This window comes from Prionailurus bengalensis, chromosome A3 (assembly GCF_016509475.1).
Source record: "Prionailurus bengalensis isolate Pbe53 chromosome A3, Fcat_Pben_1.1_paternal_pri, whole genome shotgun sequence".
Taxonomy (NCBI): domain Eukaryota; kingdom Metazoa; phylum Chordata; class Mammalia; order Carnivora; family Felidae; genus Prionailurus; species Prionailurus bengalensis.
In genome coordinates this window covers 65163815-65184697 of record NC_057354.1, presented here as the reverse complement: position 1 = coordinate 65184697, position 20883 = coordinate 65163815, and the positions used below count along the sequence as shown (strand labels likewise).

General features: G+C 37.3%; 1 protein-coding gene across 4 annotated transcripts in view; it reads left to right on the top strand.

Annotated features, from left to right (window-relative positions):
• The window catches only part of SRBD1 (S1 RNA binding domain 1), a 201828-nt gene that overhangs the window by 109733 nt on the left and 71212 nt on the right, over positions 1 to 20883 (top strand). For all 4 annotated transcript variants that reach the window (XM_043603301.1, XM_043603300.1, XM_043603303.1 and 1 more), the window contains exon 16: positions 2294 to 2376. In XM_043603301.1, the coding sequence (XP_043459236.1) occupies positions 2294 to 2376 (83 nt within the window). The remainder of the gene's footprint in view (positions 1 to 2293; positions 2377 to 20883) is intronic.

Genomic DNA, 20883 nt, shown 5'->3' with positions numbered 1-20883 from the left:
TGACTCTTCCTTTCTCTTCAGTCTCTTTATCAGCACTCTATATAATTCCCTTTGCCTGAGCTACCTATCTGTCTCTTACCTTCAGGAATCTGTTGTCAGCCTGATCATTCTCAACCTGCGGGTAGGCATTACTGTTAATTAAATAACTTCTTTCTTGTGTACCCTGACAGCACTATCTTCTCTTGAAAGCCTGGACATACAACTTTCCAGTGCTACTTCCAACAATGTTTAAGTTACCTCCTTCAAGAACAATGAACATCCTTCAAATGAACAATGGTCATTTTCCTCTTGTCTCCCATCTCTCCCATGCTTGGGTTTTTATGCTCTGTAGAGTGAGTAGCATCTGAAAGCAAAACACCAATTCTGGAAATATTAGGATCTATATAGAGGTTGTGTATTGGGGACACTGTAATTCCAGAGGCTCTTAGGACGTACTGGAGAACTGTCATGTCCAGTTTATTGTTGCTGCATTTAGCAATATCAGGATGAACAGAGGAGATGCTAGCAGTGAACCAGTTAGGGAGGAACCAGGTCGAAAATAAGTTAAAACCCTTTTGTGTATTGAAAAACTTTTTAAAATATGGAAATCTGCTCACACTTAACAACTTATACAACTGTCTAACCAGTTTCTAAGTATAGATTTTCATAATGTGGGTTTTCCTGAAGGGGTAGATTTGAGAGATTTACTTATTTAATATCTTTTTTTTTATTATTATTTCTAATATTGCCTTCCTGCAATGAATGTTCTGATGCCTGTATTTTTTCACTTGGTTTACTGTTGTGGGTTCTTGTTTGTTTTTTGTTTTAAATCTGAAAGTATTTTGACTATGTATGTGTTTGAAAATCAGTCTTATTGGCTAGAATAAAGGAATGCTGCTTGCTTTCAGAGACTATGAGATGTTTCCCTGGTGGCATCTATTCTTACTGTGTAATTATACGTGTGATTACTGGGGGGAGGCATTTCCCCTGTAACCTGCAGTGCTTGCACTCATTATTAACCTTTTGTGAGGTTTGAAAAGAAAGTGTATGTGAAGGCCTTGGAGTTCCCATCTCTTTGGTGGGGAAATAGGCAGATTATATGACACCAGCTTATCGCTGTCTGCTAGCTTTGTAAGCTGCCATTGTCACTGTATGTTAGAAGTAATAATAAAGATATGAAAAAGACTTGAGTGACCATGCAGTGAACTTGATGCTCAGAGTAGGTCTTATCTCTGGTGAAGAGATGGTACAAATCAGTGACAAGAGAACATGATAGTCCCTTACATGAGGTGGCGTCTGTTGCCAGACCTTGAACAGTTTAACACAAGAACAGGCATGGAATCTCCTCTGATGGCCTTCATGTTTTCACTAACTGAGTTTGTATTTCATCCAACCGTCTGTGTAAGTAGATGACAGTGACTAACTTTCTTGAATTTAGAAGAAAGCTGTTTGTAGGTAAGGACCCAATGTAACTATATTACTGGGGAAAAGAAAAAAAAAAGCTGTCTTTGGAGGCATCCTTAGTATTCATATTACATTTCTTTTCTCCAGCTAAATCTGTCTTTTAATCTAAATTAGATATGAAATTTTGTTAACATTTTGTAAAAAAAAAAAAAAAAAAGACAATAAATGATGACCAAGTATAAAACCATGACAACAGATAAAGGAATGTTTGAAGCTAACTCAAATCTCTTGAACATGGATTGTGATGTTCAAGAAAGGGTTGTGATTTAGAACTGTGAATGTGTTAAGAGTCAAGCATTTGAGACTCGGATCACAGTCAAACTTGCAATCGTATTTAAGGCAGTACAAGTGTGTTCAACAAGCAACTGATGTGGTCTCTGGTTGCAGTAAAATATGATTCCGTCAGTTACTCATCATTATCAGGATCTTGTCCTAGTAACATATTTGATGTGCAAATGTATGTCATAATCAGGATTATTTAAAAGTAAAACAAATATATATATACTTGTTTGTTAAAGCGTGAGGTGCCCTACTATGCTGTGTTCAAAGAATGAACAGATAATTGTGTACGCATAGTAACTGTTTCCTGTGTTTTTCCAAATGTATAACCCTTTCAACCTGTTTGTGCTCAGAAATGCCTAGGGATTCTGGTAACAAAATTAATCCTGAAATTTTGCCTTTACTTTTTTTGTGTGAAAAAAAAAAGAGATACTTTGAAACTTAAATTGCTGGTCTCCTTGTGTGGGAGAAGAGGGAAGGAATTAAATACTTGCATTATGAGGAAGTAACATAAGTAATTATCTGGATACTGCTTTTCACATTAAGCCATACTTATTTTCTGTTTTTTCAGTTTCCATAGCAAGGCGTGTACAAGACCCATTAGCTGAGCTGGTGAAAATTGAGCCGAAGCACATTGGAGTCGGAATGTACCAGGTAAAGCAGTGTGGGTCATTTACTTTATGAAACCCATCAATAGTATGCAAACTTGGCACCGTAATTAGGTGTCAGTGGAAATAGATTCCCACTTCCAAAGGTTTTACAGTTTATGGGAAGGTAGTTAGGAGTTATGTTATTAGGGAAGGAGGGAACTTTTCTTCTGGTGTTTATGGTTTGGATCAAGATTTAGAATTGACTGTAGTCCGATTTAAAGATTATTAAAACATTAGCTCCAACTAGTAACTTAATCCAGAGAGTCTCTCCTTTTACCATTATTATAAAAAAGGAGAGGATATGAAGCAAGGTGAATATGTTGGCTCTTTGTGTAAACCAGTATGAAATATTGATCTTTATTGATCTTTGAGGAAGAAGCCTTTGGTACTTACTGTGCCTTCTTTCTTTTTTCTGTTCCTATTTGATTATTATAATTAATTTTTGGCCATTACCCAGGATGAGCTAAAGCCTTTCAATTGTTACTGTGTAGTAGTCGTGGTAGTGGTGCTTCTTGTTGTTACTGTATTTTCAGTTCTTGAGGTCGTATGTGTTCATTGGGCAATCAAGGCCGACACTAAATCTTCGCAAAGTGAATCCATGGTAGCTTATCTTTAGAAACCTTGAGTTGAATTATTTTTCTCTTCAATGCAAGTCTTTTCTAAACCTGAAATCAATGTTATCTTCTGTGTAATTGCCATGGGAGCTGAATGATACGTTCTATACTTTTCTTTAAGGAAATGTATTAGAGCACGGAATCTGTGACCACTAGAAATGGAAGAGATTTTAGAAATTATTTGACAGAAAAGGAAGCTGTGCCCTACAGTAGTTAAGATTTTTATTCAGAATCACACATTGGCAAAGCCTGAACTAATATACTAGACTTAACTGGGAGTTTTCCCATTTTATTGACTGGGCCAGCTAGGTGCCCTCTGGGAGTATTCCCATTTTTCTTTTCTTTTCTTTTCTTTTCTTTTCTTTTCTTTTCTTTTCTTTTCTTTCTTTCTTTCTTTCTTTCTTTCTCTTTCTTTCTTTAAAAATTTTTTAAGTTTATTTACTTATCTTGAGAGAGACAGAGATAGCATAAGTGGGGGAAGGGCAGAGAGAGTGAGAACGAGAGCGAGAGCGAGAGAGAGAGAGGAAGACAGAGAATCCCAAGTAGGCTCTGCACTGTTAGCTTGGAGCCCTATATGGGGCTTGAACTCACAAAACCATGAGATCATGACCTGAGCTGAAACTGAGAGTCAGATGCTTAACCGACTGAGCCACCCAGGTGCCCCCCATTTTTCTTAATGTTTGTTTATTATGAGAGTGAGAGAGAGAAAGAGCGAGTAAGCTGGAGCAAGCAGGGGAGGGGCAGAGAAAGGGGGAGAGAGAGAATTCCAAGCAGGCTCTCTGCTGACAGTAGAACTTGATCCAACGAACTGTGAGATCATGACCTGAGTTGAAATCAAGAGTTGGAGGCTTAACCGACTGAGCCACCCAGGTGCCTCAGAGTATTCCCATTTTATAGCAAGTTAGACTAAGAAGCATCTAGACCTTTGCCGTGTTCATTTGGGAAGGATTGTTGCTGAAAGGACAGACCTAGCTTTAGATAGATAGAAATGCCTAGTATCTAAAGAGTACAACTAAGCAATTTTGTTATATAGGCATTGTAGTTAAGAGGAATTGTGGCTATATTAGTTCAAGATGAAGTTGTGGAATGCCTCAGCAAGGTAGTAGAACAAAGAACAGTCAAGCTCATAGAACCCAGGCAAGCTAATAAGCTATTGGCATCAAAAAAGTCTTTAATAAATAGCAGAGACCTAGCCTCCAGATTCTTCAGATATATAGCATTTAACATGAAAGAGTTTGGAATTCATTCCAGTAGCAGTGAGAAGTAATGGTAGAGCTTTATGCAAGGGAATGATATGATCAGATTTGTATTTTTAAACATTGGCTCTGGCTAATCTGGGGAGAATGCCTTAGAAGGGAAGAGGAGAAGCAGTTAAGACCAGTTCAGAGACTTATTATAGCTCAGGTGAGAGATGATGTGGCTTGGACAAAGTTAATAGCAGTAGACATGGAAAGAAGTTAAATCTCTTGCAGGGACTACTTGGTAATAATTGGAGGAAAGGGAATTGTCCAGAATTTGCTCCAAGGGTCCTGGTATGTGGATGACGCCTGACTAAAACAGATTTGGTGGGGATAAGATGAGTAATTCAATTTTGGATGCGTTAAGTTTGAGATGCCTGTAAGAAATCCAAGAGATGGCAAATAGAAGTTGTATATACAAGTCTGAGATTTAGAGGAACGGTCATGTTAACATTGGAATACATGCTTCTCAGCAAATAATGACACTGAGAAAGTGATCAAGATGGTAAACTGTCATATCTTATGATATCCTTTAACTGCACTACCACTACCACTGTCATATCCACAGCTCGACCTTCCACAAGATGACAGAGAAGGTGAACATGTTTATTGGTATCCGTATAAACATGTATTTACATGAATAAATTGATAACATGGGAAAAGAAGAAAGGGTTGGTGGATGGAAATTTCAGGAATTCCTGAAAGGTCTTAAGCATGAAGAAGCAAATCCATGGAAAAATAAAACCTGATGGAGCGATAGCTCAAAATATACAGATCAATAGTGTTCTCAAACCAGTCATGTTCAAGTAGTGGGGAGGAGGCCTGTAGTATTAGATAAGGAAATGCACATACAGTGACTAGTCCCATACTGACGCCCTTCCTCCATATACCATGAATCCAAGCTGAAGCACTGGGTATAATCCAGAGGCCACAGAGAGGCTGGGAGATCCCTCAGGTAGCCTCTGATTGTCAGGAAGCTCAAGGAGCCTCATGCTGGGAAGACAAACTCCTGACATATGCCTGACACCAGGCATCATATCTCACATTCCCTACATTATCACCAGACGCTAGATAACCCAGGTAGGCTAATAAGCTACTGGCATCAAAGAAAGAGAGAAAGAGTTAGAGCAAGCAGGGGAGGGACAGAGAAAGGGGGAGAGAGAGAATCCCAAGCAGGCTCTGCGCTGACGGTGGGGCTTGATCTCGCAGTTCGTGAGATGGTAAACAAAAACAGCACACACAGACAAATGGAGGCTCTGAAATGACTTTGCTACTAAGAATCACTAAACATTTGAGGGAAACCTATCTTAGCAAAAAGAAGCACCAAATGTAATAAGCAAAAAATAACAAACCATGAATAGGCAATAGACTTTGAAATAACTAAAATTAATATTCAGAGAGGTAAGAGAGGTTATTGTATGTATAAAACAAACCTAGGATAGAATGAATTAAACCAATCTTAGCATTAAGAAACACGCTTGTCAAGATAAAAAAAAAAAACCAACACAAATGGAATAAAGTGGACACAGCTAGAAAGAAATTAATGAATTGAAAGATCGAGCTAAGAGATTCTTCAGAATGCAGTCTTAAACTGAGAAAGATGGACAGTATGAACAAAAAGTCATATATAGAGGCCATTTTATTTTTTTTTTTTCTATTTTTGTTTTGTTTTGAGGCCATTTTAAAGCTTCAACATTCATCTTCCAGAAAATTCAAATAAAGACAATGGAAGAGAGTTAAACTCACAGAAATGATAGGAGGAAATTTCTCCAGACTGATGACAGACAAGTCTTTAAAAAGCCCAGTGAGTACTGAATAAAAGAATAACTGAAGACCTACACTCAGACACCTTCATATGAAATTACAGAATGCTAGTGATAAAGGAGGAACTGACTAAAAGCTTCCAGAGAGCACACAATTCACTTCCAAAGAAAAGAAGCAGTCCTATTATAGGGAAAAACAAGTCATACAAGATAAAATGCAGTAGTTTTGAAGTTGTGGGAAAAATTTTATTTGAGCCCATAATTCTATATTCAGATAAATCAGCAATTCAATGTGAACAGAAAATAAAAACATTTTTGGACCTACAGTGATTTACCTTTTTGGATTGTTACAGATCTTCTTTGAAAGAATTATTTATGGAAGTACTCCTGAGCCCGAAAAGGGGGGGGTAGGGACCAAAGAAGGGAAAGGCATGTCATGAAGACACAGTATTGAGGTAAAGAAACAGTGGAGAGCTTTACAGTACACACATGTGCAGTAAAATGTTGAGCCTCATAGTTTCTGATCTATGATGTTCATCTTTAAATATGTCAGCTTAAAATGGGAGGCAGAAGAAAAAGAAGTGAAGTATTAGGATTCTTTTTCAGGAAAACGATAAAGATATAGATTAGCTCTACACTTGTTTAGAGAAGCATAATCTGAAATGTATGAAGAATAATCGCAAATAGGACATTTAATGTAAATCATGAGACTAAAAAATTAGAAGTTAATCATTCCAACCGAAGGCGGAGAAAACAAGGAAGTATCATAAATAAATAAAGTATGTGATGACAGGAATAAGTATAGGTAATAGGTAAAGGTGAATGGGTTGAATTCCCCTTGTAGTAGAATCCCAGACTTTTAAAAATAAAACACAGCTCTTAGCTGTATGTCTGTGTGAGATAGTTCTAAAGAAAAAAGCAACCTTGAAATTAGAAATGTGGAGAAAAATATTCCACACAAATGAAAAAGCAAGTCATAGTACTGCTAGTATCAGATGAAATAGAATTTAAGGGAAAATGCATTAACGAGGTCAAAAAGGGATATTTCATATTAATAACAGATACAGTTTCCCAAAAAGATGTAATTGCCCTGAACATTCTATGTTATCTAACAACATAGCTTCAAAACATATGCAGTATTAAAAACTTCTAGAGTTAGAGTAAGAGACAAATATACTTTTTTGGTAAGTCTTAATAGACTACAGTATATTAACACATAAGATTTTAAAAGCAGCTTTATTAAGATATGATCACATACCATACATACATACATAAATTCACCTATTTAAAATGTACAAGTCAGTGAATTTCTATATATTCAATGGGTTATGAAACTATTATTGCTATCTAATTTTTGAACATTTTCATCACCCTAAAAGGAAGCCTGGTGACCATTAGCAGTGACTCTCTACTGCCCCCTCCTTCCCTGCCCCAGGCAATTACTAATCTGTTTTGTTTTTATAAATATGTCTGTTTTGGATATTTCATACAAATAGAATCATACAGTATGTGGCTTTTGGTGACTGGCTTCTTTCATTTAGCATAATATTTTCAAGGTTCATCCATGCTGTAGCACAAGTCATTACTTCATTTTTTTCTTTTTTGTTTTAAGTTTATTTATTTATTTTGGAAGAGAGAAAGAGCAAGCACAAGCATGGGAGGGGCAGAGAGGGGAGGGGGAGAGAGAATCTCAAGCAGGCTTTGCACTCTCAGTGCAGAGCCAGATGCGGGGCTTAAACTCCTAAACTGTGAGATCATGACCTGAACCGAAATCCAGAGTCGGATGCTTAACTGACTGAGCCACCCAGGTGCCCCACTTCATTCTTTTTTATGGGCAAATGGTATTCCATTGTATGTGTATAGTACCACATTTTGTCTATTAATTCATCATGTGATAGAAATTTGGGATATTTCCATTTTTTGGGTATTATGAGTAATGCTATTATGAACATTCTGTACAAATTTTTATGATGTATATTTTCATTTCTTTTAGATACATACCTAGGAGTATGTTTGCTAGGTCATTTAACACATAAATTTAAAGCTAGATAATGAACTAGGGAAATTATTTGCCACAAATATATATGTATATATGATAACTACATATTTTATTATTAAGGTTTTGTTCTTGTTGATTTGCATACAATTGTATATTATTTTACATAAAACCTTTACATAAAATATGTAAAGAGCATTTAGACACCATTCATCATAGATGAAATAAAAATTTCTCTTTAACAGGGCACCTGGGTGGCTCAGTCTGTTAAGCGACCAACTCTTGGTTACCACTCAGGTCATAATCTCATGGTCTTGGGATCTAGCCTCACATTAGGCTCTGTGCTGATACCGTGGAGGCTGCTTGTGATTCTCTCTTTCCCTCTTTCTCTGCCCTTCCCTTGGTCACTCACTCTCTCTCAAAATAAATAAATAAACTTAAAAAAATGTTTCTCTTTATCAAAGAAACCCAAATTAAACAAGGGGATATCATTTCAATCTAACAATTGAGTCAAGTTGTAATAAAATGATAAACATCTGTGCAGGTGAGAAGGCTACAGTGAAATGATCATTCACATACACTGCTGGTGGAAGTATAAATTGTTATTTCTAGTAAGTAATACCTATCAAGACGCACTTTTAAAGAATGCATCCCATTGACCTGGTAGTTCCCCTTTTAGGGATCTCTTCCAAGGCCATGTTAAGAACTGCTGATAAGGGTGCCTGGGTGGTTTAGTGGGTTCCAACTCTTGATTTCAGCTCAGGTCAAGATTTTTTGGTTCCTGATATTGAGCCCCATGTCAGGCTCTGCACATACAGCATGGAGCCTGCTTGGGATTCTCTTGCTCCCTCTCTCTGCCTCTCCCCTTCTGGTTAGCGTGTGCATGCACGCTCTCAAAAATAAATAAACATTAAAAAAAAAAAAAAGGAACTGCAGAGGCTCCTGGGTGGCTCAGTCAGTTAAGCATCTGACCTTTGACTTCAGCTCAGGTTATGATCTCACAGTTCGTGAGTTTGAGCCCCACATTGGGCTCTGTGCTGGCATCGTAGAGCCTGCTTGGGATTCTCTCCCTTCTCTCTGCCCTTCCCCTGCTTGTGCTCTCTCTCTCTCAAAATAAATAAATAAACATTAAAAAAAATTGCTGATAAGATTTATACACGTTTGCTATTATAGCAAAATTATTGGAAGCAACTACAATAGAATAATATATCCACCAATTGAAATATTGTACAACCGTTAATACAGGCTTTCAAGGAGGATTTAATGACATGAGAAGTTGTTCTTGACATAATATTTTAAAATTGCAATAAAATTGATACAGAATAAAGCCAATTTCTGTTTGAAATACATAGATACACATTTACACTGAAGAAAAAAAACTGGTTGGTGACTGATATTTATATTTTTGTTGGTGTGATTAGGAGGTTTTATTTTCTGTTTTACTTTCATTCAGATTTTCTATAGGGAATATATGTATTAGGAAGAAATTGTTGTAAAATACATATCCATATCCATATCCCAACCAATGGTCCACTTAATTTTTAAGCCTTGACACAATAGACTTCCAATATAACCAGAGTGGGACTGAATTTCTTTTCAGTTGGGACCTCTAGATGCTTTGAGTATAAATTTAATACTTGAATTTATTCTGATTTAAAATATAAGTAGCTAGACAAACATTGTTGATTTTAAAAATGAAAGCTATTCAAAGAAAGAATGTTAAATACTTAGATGAAATAATAGAAGCTATATTATTATTTCAATAGAAACTAAAATGCTTTTGGTTTAATAACGGCTAAAAATGTTAAAGGCAGCATTCCAGTCCTTGTCTTAGAAAATAGGGAGACCTGATTTTAAAAACACATGCCTGTCATAATTTCTGGAGAGAGAGGCTGCCAGTGTGGTTGAATGACAACATATCCCTAACTGACCCCTAAAGACTTTGCTGGAAAGTGGCTTGGTGTTACTCCCAAGCAAACACTCTAGGGTGAGAGCAGGATGATGCAGGGTTGGCTCTGTTGAGTTCTGTGGGACATAGAGAGTGTGGTTTAGCTTGGCCTTTTCATATCCTGAGAGCACAGCTTAAGTAAGTTGGATTTACTTGTTCTTTATTTCTTGTTTGGACCGTGTTTTAGATACTTTTGTGCTCATTAACACCTCAATTTGTTAATGAACATGTACAGTAAAGTAGGAAAGACAAAACAGCCCTCTTCCTCCTTTCGTGCCTCTCTGTTAGATCATTTGATGATTTTAGAGAATGAAGTGGTGTTCCAAAATGAGTTTTTGGAACCCTTAGTGGATTTTCTATATCCATTTTTATTCCTTAATATTATGGATAATGGAGAAGTCACCGTAAAAGGAAAATCATCTTCCCAGCTGAAATTTTTCATGGTAGAACTTCAAAGGTGGGAATTTGTATTTTATTTCCCTACTCCCCCACTGTGGGATCAGTTCCGGGTAAAAACAAAAAGGCAACTCTTCAGTAGTGATATTACTCTGTTAAAACTGTTTTATAGGTAACATGGATTATGAAATGTTTTAGTTTAGATCTGTAAAAGGTAATAATATTATGCCTGCAAAATACCTGTAAAAGGTAATATCATATTGTTTGCCCAAATCCTTTTAAACATATTAATCCCTTAATTATTTGTTATTGTAGAGTGGGATATAGGAAAGAGTAGAGTGGATGTTCACTTAGATGACTTTTACCTGGATTTTCGCTCCCTACACTAAAGCAGTATTTTGAAATAGATAAAGCACAGAAGTAAAACATGGAGGAAATTTGTGCTAAAAATCAAGCATCACTTACGTTGATGAGTTCCTTGCCAAAATGTTTTTACAATCTTGTCCCTTAACTGTAAGTCCCAGCTAATGGCCTGTTATCTAAATCTGTTTTATCTGGTATTGTAAATGAAAATCAAACTTAGCCTTGCACTTTAGATATTTCATTCATTTGTGACCATAACTGAACTATTTGTGTAACTGAACAAAAACAAGTAATTGACTTTGGGAGTATGAATAAACTCATGTATTACAATTTGGTAATTATTCCTTAAACTTAGTTTTAAAATGTATTTTTTTGGGTATTTTTTTCACTTCAGGATGAATTATGCATCTTTTCATTGAAGTATTAGCTTCAGTTTTCTCAGATTCTTAGAAATTCCCGACAATGTAATAAGTCATGTATATGTACACACGCCCTAGTATAACACCATACTTATCTTTAAATGAAATGTGAAATGTTAGTATGATTTGAAGAAACTGTTATCAATAATGCCTTAAATTATTAACAATGAAATATCTAATTTCCTTTATCTTTTGTTTGCTTACTCTTTGTATATCATTGACCTTGGACAATGAAACGAGATCAATTTCAGTTTCTACTCAAGTTCACTTTTTAGTTTTCATACATCAGCACAAAGTGGTAGGATTTCTAAAACATTAAGCTGTTTTCATGGTGTTTAAAACTAGTAATTGTTTAGGATGATTGAAAAAAATTACACATGACATTAAAAGTACTACAGTAAAGGAAAAGATTAATACATTTTACTGCATTGGAATCTAAAACATCTCTGGATCATAACACAGTATATAGAAAATCCACAGACAGGAAGAATGTTATTTGCAACACATATAATCTGTAAAGGACCCAGAATATATATAAAGATCTACAAATCAAGAGGAAAAAAGACAAAAGTTCATCAGAAAAATAGGCAAGGCATATGAACAGGCAGTTGACAAAAGCAGACACACAGACACACACGCACACACACACAAATATTTTTTAAATGATCACTTTCACTAGTAATTGGGGAAATGCAAACTAAAGCCAGTATAGGAAACCTTTCAGGTTGTCGAAACTTAGTCTGACAGTTTGGATGTTAGCAACTATGTGGAGTATTGGGAATTTTGTATATAACTTGCAGGAGTATAAACTGGTACAACCTCTTTGGAGAGCAATTGGATATTACTAAAGCTGGTGATGGGGATTCTTTTCAGGTCAACAATTCTGTTGCTAGATATACATAGCCTTGAGAATTTTCTGAAATGTGCACAGGAAGACATGTATAAGAAATTCAATGAAATACGATTTATAGCAGTGAAAATTTGGAAACAGTATGTCCAACAACTGGATAACAGGAAAATAAACTAGACTATACTGAGACAGTGGAATATTATACAGGAGTGGAGATGACCCAATTAGAGCTATTGGTATTAATATGGATAAACTTCATAAGTATGTACATTATTATAGGATTGGTATAAAAAATTTAAATATGAAAAGTAATACTGCATACTATTTGTGAATACCAGTATCTATAGTAAGAATATAGAAATAAGCACTGGAATTTACAATTGTGATTACCTTGGATGGGCATGGAATGGGAATTGCAGTTGGTTCCAGTTGGTTTTAATTTCTTCCTTACATTCGTGTATGTGTGTGTGTGTGACAGTGAAGTTTTAAAGAGTCAGGAAAAAACAGCTACTTTCAATTTTCAGTGAAAATGAGAAAAAAAACCCACATTTGTTATTAAGTTGAATTTCTCTTGATAATATTCCTTGAAATTTTCATCTTTAAGTCCCTAATTTTGCACCAAATACTTTTTTTAAATTTTTTTATTTTTTAAATATGAAATTTATGGTCAAGTTGGTTTCCATACAACACCCAGTGCTCATTCCAACAAGTGCCCTCCTCAATACCCATCACCCACCCCCCATCAACCCTCAGTTTATTCTAAGTTTTTAAGAGTCTTTTATGGTTTGGCTCCCTCCCTGTTTTTTGTTTTTGGTTTTTTGTTTTTCCCTTCCCCTCCCCCATGGTCTTCTGTTAAGTTTCTCAGGATCCATATAAGAGTGAAAACATATGCTATCTGTCTTTCTGTGTATGACTTACTTCACTTAGCATAACACTCTCCAGTTCCATCCACATTGCTACAAAAGGCCAGATTTCATTCTTTTTCATTGCCAAGTAGTATTCCATTGTGTATATAAACCACAACTTCTTTATCCATTCATCAGTTGATGGACATTTAGGCTCTTTCCATAATTGGCTATTGTTGAAAGTGCTGCTATAAACATTGGGGTACAAGTGCCCCTATGCATCAGCACTCCTGTATCCCTTGGGTAAATTCCTAGCAGTGCTATTCCTGGGTCATAGGGTAGATCTATTTTTAATTTTTTGAGGAACCTCCACACTGTTTTCCAGAATGGCTGCACCAGTTTGCATTCCCACCAACAGTGCAAGAAGGTTCCCATTTCCCCACATCCTCGCCAGCATCTATAGTCTCCTGATTTGTTCATTTTAGCCACTTTGACTGGCGTGAGGTGGTATCTGAGTGTGGTTTTGATTTGTATTTCCCTGATGAGGAGTGACGTTGAGCATCTTTTTATGTGCCTGTTGGCCGAGATATTTGCAAATGACATATCAGACAAAGGGCTAGTATCCAAAATCTATAAAGAACTCACCAAGTACTCTTTAATGCAAAGTTGTAACACTATCTTTAAATTTTTTCTCATTTCACAAATTTGAATTTTTCTTCTGTAAATTTTAAAAATTAAATATTGTTTGTTGGTCCTATTATTTGAAATGGTCATTTCAGAGATATAGCATAGGACAAAACTGTGGGTGATCATCTTTCTAGTGCTTATTTACAGGGCAGAGTTAGGTAGAATCAATGTTTAAGGAATTGTTCGTAAGTTATAATAACAGTGCCATAATATGACTAGCATTCATATGTACTAGTTTCTTTTCACTGCTAGCTACTCCCCCAACACACTCCTAAATTATCCAAATTAGGAACTTTAATATCAAGCAGGGGAGCTTCTATTTTTGTTTTAATGTTTATTTATTTGAGAGAAAGAAAGAAAAGAGAATTTGAAGCAGGCTCTAGGCTGTCAGCACAGAGCCTGATGTGGGGCTCGAACTCATGAATTGTGAGATCTTGACCTGAGCTGAAGGCAAACGCTTAACCGACTGAGCCATCCAGGTGTCCCAAGCAGGGGAGCTTTTAAAAAGTAACTAGCCTGGGGCGTCTGGGTGGCTCAGTCGGTTGAATATCCGACTTCAGCGCAGGTCATGATCTCGCGGTCTGTGGGTTCGAGCCCCGCATTGGGCTCTGTGCTGACAGCTCAGAGCCTGGAGCCTGCTTCTGATTCTGTGTCTCCCTTTCTCTCTCTCTCTCTCTCTCTCTCTCTCTCTCTCTCTCTCTCCCCCCCCCCATCAAAAATAAATAAACATTAAAAAAGAATAAAAATAACTAGCCTAGGCCACATCCTCATAGATTTTTGTTTAATTGGTCTGGGTGTTGGGCCCAGACATTAACAAACATTTTAAAGTTCTGCAGGTGATTCTAATGTAGACCAAGTTGAGAACTGTTGGTTCTTAGAGACCAGCAGCATCAATATCACCTGAGAACTTGTTAGAAGTGCATCTTCTTACACCTACTTCCCAGGTTTATAGAATTATAAATTCTGGCGGTGGGGCAATGTCAAGCTTGAAAGTGCATTAAAAAAACCTTTTGGAGTCTTGTTAAAATCCAGATTCTGGTTCGGTTGGTCTAGGGGTGGAGTATGAGATTCTGTGTTTCTAATAAACTCCCAGGTGATACCAATGCTGTTGGTCTGAGGATTACATCTTGAGTAGCAAGAGACCCAACTGAAAGCCACTTGGGCCCCAGCCCAGGCCTGTTGAATCAGAATCTGATTTTAACAAGATTTCCAGGAATGCACATTACAGTGTATGTAATGCAAGAGGAAGATCAGGACATGCCGTTACCTAACGATATGAGAATTTGGAGAAGCAGAAATCAACATGGTAAAAACACTGCAAAGATAAAGGTAGGATAAAAACTGAAAATGTGTCTTTCACATTTAATTAAAAAAAAATGTTGGTGGCCAAGAATTTCATTGGAGTAGTAGAAGCAGAAGTCAGATGAAAGCATATTGAAAGCTGAATGGAAGATGAGCACGTAGAGACATGTGTATACAGATCTCTAACGAAGAGAGGTTTTTAAGGAGGTCGGGATTTGAATGCGCTTAACTGTTGATAGGAAGGAGGTAGAAGTAGAAAGGGAGAAGTTGAAGATGCTGGAGAGGCAGAAGCTGGAGGAGGCCTGAGGAGATGACACCTATCACTTCCCTAAGGGAAGGGAATGGGCAAGAGTTCAGAAGAGAGAAGCCCCCAGGGTGGCAGGTGGCTGGGAAGAGGTGGAAGAGAGCAGGACTGGGAGGGGTAGCTCCCCTACCTAGATAGTTTTATTTTTCTGTGAACTAGGAGCCTACTGTTCAATACCCCTTCTTCCCCCCAGGAAAAAGAAAAGAAAAAAAACCAGCTGATTTTTTAATTTCTGGAATCATTGTATTATTTTGTTTACTGTCTGTCTCTTCTAATGGAGGACAAACCCTTATATGAGGACAGGGTATTTCCACCTTTATATCCACAGCTCCCAGGGCCTGGCACACAGTAGATACGCAATAAGTATTTGCTGAGTGATTGAATGGCGGAGTATCAGTACGGTTGCTCTTTTATTGTACTTTTCAACTCTGTTGTGAACACACCATAAAATTTTGTAGCCTCTCACTTAAAGTTTTTGTTGGGTAAAGGTGAAATGTGAGTTACTAGTATTTTTTCTAATGAGTCCTATTCAGGCAAAGTGAGAATTTCAGAGCAGAGAGCATTAGCATAGCCAAGTGGTTGCAGGGAGAATGACCAGAAAGTGAAGAAGGCCTGCTATGGCTGGAAGAACGGGAGTTCTCCACTTCAACACCTGTTGCTTCCTTCCTTTCTCGCTCTATAATGCATATTCTGTTCTCTGTGGAGATAATTCTCCCAGAGATCAGGTGGAGCACTCACAGAGGAGTGTTCTTTGTGACAAAATCTGCCAGTCAGTCTATATCTTTATCAAAGAAAAAGTTTTGTTGCAGTGGGATTCATTGAAATAGAGTCTTCAAAGTGAAATGATCTCCTAAAAAGTAAGTTTATGAAACTTCTTAACAATTTTATCTGTGCTGCCACAGAGCCCTGAGGAAGTTTTGGTATACTGGTTAGGTCCAATGTTGATTGTGTGCGGATGGGCAGTCTACAGACTAAAGATGGTAGAATAAGATTATTCCAAAAGTGTTTAATTCTGACATTCAAATAGATAATACATTCTGTTTTGCTGAATACATAATTATGTGTGGATAACTGGCATTCTAAAAGAGAATCTTGGATGTAATTCTTAGTGTAAGAAACTACTATCTGTATAATACAGTAATGTTCATATTAGAAAGGATTCTTGAAAGTCCAAATATAAGATTGTGTTAGGTAATTATAGCAATCAGGAAGAGAAATAAAATGTATAAATATTAGGGGAGGGCCACTTCTGAGAATTTAAAAACTATATTCTGAATACCTGATATCTAATATTTTTAAAGAATATTAATGAACTCATTATGTGTGTATCTTGGGGTAGGTGTTGATCATGGTCTTTAAGAATATCACAGGTTAAAAAAATATCACAGATGTAAATTTAATTACTTGTAAGATTATATTATATTTTAAATTCAAGGGGAAGGCATTGTGACAGGATGCCTTAAATGCATAGGTAAGAAGTGAACCCTGTCGGCAAAGTGATAATAATGTGATGCAGAGACGAGAAAGATGGCCTCATTAAATTATGGCATGGATTCACTCACAGCACATTTCTCCTCAAGATCTCTCTTATATTGTGGATGGTTGTATAACAGTGGCTTTCTTTCTGGTGATCATGGAAAGGAATTCTAAGGGGAAAAGTCTGTATTGAGGAAAAATTATACTGATGAGAAGTTTTTGGGGGGAGGGGTTGCTCTCAAGAACTTTAAATATCATTACAGGTAAGAAAAGTTAATTTGCCTGCATTTGTACAGAATGAAGATTGTTTTCTTAGTTCCACAGAGAGAAATGTCATGTGTCATTTGTCTTGTTGAACAACCAACTTTAGAAGGGATCTTTGGTTTTGGGTAGGCTAGTTGGCTGCTTTCTCTGTGCACTGCTAACTCTGGTGATGTATTTTCTTTAATAATCCAGATCAGGCTCCCAAGCTGTTTATTGTATAGTATTATTAAAAAGATGTATTTCCCTTTCAAATGTATAATTGAAAGCGAGAATTTTTTTCTGGACATATACACGGCTTTTGTTTCATTATTTATTTGGGATAAATGGGGCCAGACGGTATGAGTGCAGTTAGGTTTTGTTGGAGGGGGGCTTGCAAAGACTTTTTGAGGCATGATGTGCAAGTGAGTGTTTTCAAATCTCAGAGGTGTGATTATGTCATAACAGCCATAACCTCTGGGCTTGCTTTATTACGTTTATTAAAACAAATCTGTATGGGGGTGCTATGTATATTTTGGTGATGAAGGAAATGAGGTGGTTAATTTATTATGTGAACAGCACTTTCAGCTAACCACAGTGTGATTCACTGAGAGAACGGTGGAAAAGCCTCGCTCTGTAGAAATGACTGCTTTTTGATTTGTGGACCATAACTTTCAACGCCAGAGCATGAAGTTTATCTACAAAATGGTCCCCCCCTCCCCCCCCCCTTTTTCCTGTAATGTTTCTGTCCAATCTTAAACTTAATTTTTTTTTCCTTCATTTGATTTTGGGCATTTACTGAATATGAATGATCTAAATCAACTTAACCTGCCAGCAAGTTAAGGGGAAAAAATAAAAGAAGAGATCCATGTGTTAAGAGCATTAGGGAAGTTGGTAGCATCTTTATGGTTCCCAACCCATATATACCTCATAGGAGGACTTCATAAAGTAAATCAGTATTACAAACCTGCAGCCAATGAGGATAACTACCTGGTATCAGATGTGAATTAAGGGAAAGTGAGGAACCTATTGTCCTTCCCTTTTGTAGGATGTGTTTAGAAATGTGCTGTTTCGGAATACTATATTGGAAAGGAAATTATTCTCATGCAGAGTAGTCTCTGACAAATGTCTGTTCTGAAGTGGGGCTTGGCTGTGGGAAGAGGTGAGGATGTAATGCCACATAGAGGCACACATAGTATAGAATGGAATCACGGGACGCCTGGGTCGCTCAGTTGGTTAAGCATCCGACTGTTGGTTTCATCTCAGGTCATGATCTCATGGTTCGTGAGTTTGAGCCCTACTCCGGGCTGTGCACTCACAGTGTGGAGCCTTCTTGGGATTCTCGCTCTCTCGCTCTCTCGCTCTCTGTCACTCTCTCTCTTTGTCCCTCTCTCTGCCCCTCTCCTGCTTGTGCTCTGTCTCAAAATAAATAAATAAACTTAAAAAAAAAAAAGAATGGAATCAAAAGAAGACCTGTCCATCTAATGAGCACACAAGGTATAAAGCACTTGTTATATACTCATAAACAGCCATTTCAAGATCAAGAAAAGTTTGTTTTCTGTGGAGTTATGCCATAAACAGCATGTGATGATGTGAACCTGCCTAGAGAATGAGTGGAAAATAGGTCATCTTCCTGGCAATATTTTTGAAAGACCCCCTTCATTTTCCAGATGCGCCACATACCAACCATTTACAAACAAAGTCTTGGAAATCAGTAAGGCCTTTAACTGATAAGAATTCATTAAAGCATTTTATATTTGGGATATTACATGGTTCCATGAAAGACCATGGATGACCATCAGTTTTCTATTTTATTTCTGCTGCTTTGCAGTGGCACACCACATTTTTTCAGAGTCCTCAATTTGCTCTAAAAATTATGTCATTCCCTCATAGCACTTCCCCAGAGAGTTGGTAAAGACCAGGAGAAACATTATTTGTGTAGTTTCAAGACAGAGTGTAGAGGAGGGAGGTCCAGGCCTGTGGTTTATGTAAACAGGGTAGACTGAGAGGGGGCACTGGCACCCCTGGTTAGGTTATTACTCAGTCATCATGAGCAGTCAGTCCTGGTGAGAATGTGTCCACTCTGAGACTGCTCTAGCCCCGGTGATTAGCCGTGATCATCCACGGCCCCAGACTGGGATAGACATTTAATTTTAAAAGGAATTGGCTTGTAGGCAAAACTTCATTTTAGTGACGTTGGTTGGGGCTCTCAAACTTTTGAGACTTCCTCACTAGGAGAATGAAACTATGTTTTGGACATTCCCAGAGACATTACGTTTGATACCATGTCAGCTAGCATTTACTGGGCTCAAAGTGGATTTATCTTCACAACGGTTTGGTTACTTTTTAAAAGATTGAAATTTTAAAATTATTCTTGAGAATTGGCTTTAAAAAGTCTGTTACCCTGCCTTCCCTTCCTAAATGCCCATCACAAACACACACAGAGCGTAACAGTTATTTTAAAAGCATGGCTAATGGAGAAACCTTAATTCCAAGCATGCCCTCCATTTTTCTCTGCCTTCCTCAGCATTTTCTCCTGCTGAGTCCTTTTGCTTATGTGCCTCTTTCCTCATCTCCCTTCCAACCTCCTGTGAGCTGTTTTTTGAAGAGGTAGTTTGTTCCCTAGTCCCTTTTCTCGGGGCCCCTCCCTTCATATGGTGTGAAATACAACCAGGCTTTTAAAAAAGTGAGTCTACCCTCGTTTACGATTTGAAACCTACTCAGATATGTGTTGACAAATTTAAGCAACTTTGAATTTTTCAAAATACAAATTTACGGGCATGTTCCCAGAGTAGCATTAACCGAACACAGACCCACTGATGGCAGCAGAATACAGAAGATATCCAGCCCAATCTGCTAGATGGTAAGAGCATGATTTTAAATAAAATGGAACCCTGTGGTTGTGAGAGAGATAGGAGCTATCTTCTTGTGGAGAAATCCTCTGTTTATCATTAAGTTTGCAAAGGAAAGTTGGATTCTAGATTAAAATACTTGTTAGTCATACCTGGGACGCATTAAGTATGCCCATTGACATATACTCCTCCTTGTATTGGGTAGTTATAATGCAGGGTGTGTTTAACCAAAATTTCCCAGAGAGGTAAAGCTTCTATATGGTTAGGGAACCTGCCTACCACTGAAATTGCGTGAACATTTTCACTGGCCTCCCACCTCATTTCATTGTGGTTCAGTGGAAAGAACACAGGGGCCCAGCAAAAGGAGCTGTGATCTTGGTTTAGCTACATTTGCTGTGTGACTTTGGGAAAGTAATTTTACTTCTTCGTGGCTTGTTGGAAAATAAAATAAGGTTACCTATATGCTTTCTGAAAGGGTGTTAAAAGGAAATAATGTATATGTATTAAAAAAAAAAAAAACCTCACACACAAAAAGTACATGAAAGTGCCTGAAGGTGCAAATGTGAAAGTGATTTTATTTCATATGACGAGGACATCAAATAAAGATTCCATTTACGTTTGTGGATTTTTTTTTTAACCTGTGATGTTAAGGTTCTTTTTATTCCCATTATTGATTCATACGCTAAGCTTATCAAGTATTCCTAGAATCATTTAGTTTCAAGTTACAATGGACCTTAGAGTTCACACTGGCAGATCTAAGCATGCTCATTCCCTGCTGCTAACAGGGAGGATGGAAGAAGCTACGGAGAAAGCTTCCAGAACAAAGGATCAGAGTGGCAGCATTGCTGTGGTCATAATCCAAGAATGAGGAAACAGGCCCATTGCCGGAGCTGCCTCTTATAAATAGTAATGACAGGACGTGTTGCACAGGGAAAGATAGCCATTTGAAGTCGAATTGGAAAGTATACTTTAAACTTCTGTTAGTTATTACGTACAGAATTTTTTTATAAGTCTGTAGTGCTTTACTTGTTATCCTTGTGTATCCGATTCTTCTGTTGTGGTTTGCATCTAATGTTTAAATCGACTCAGTATTTTGGACGTGGGAGGGGAAGGGGGTGGAATAGTTAAAAACAAACACAACAGCAACAACAGAAACAAACTCCTTAGTTTGTTGGGATGCACGATCTAGTTATGGGTTGTCAATAAGAAACAGCTGTT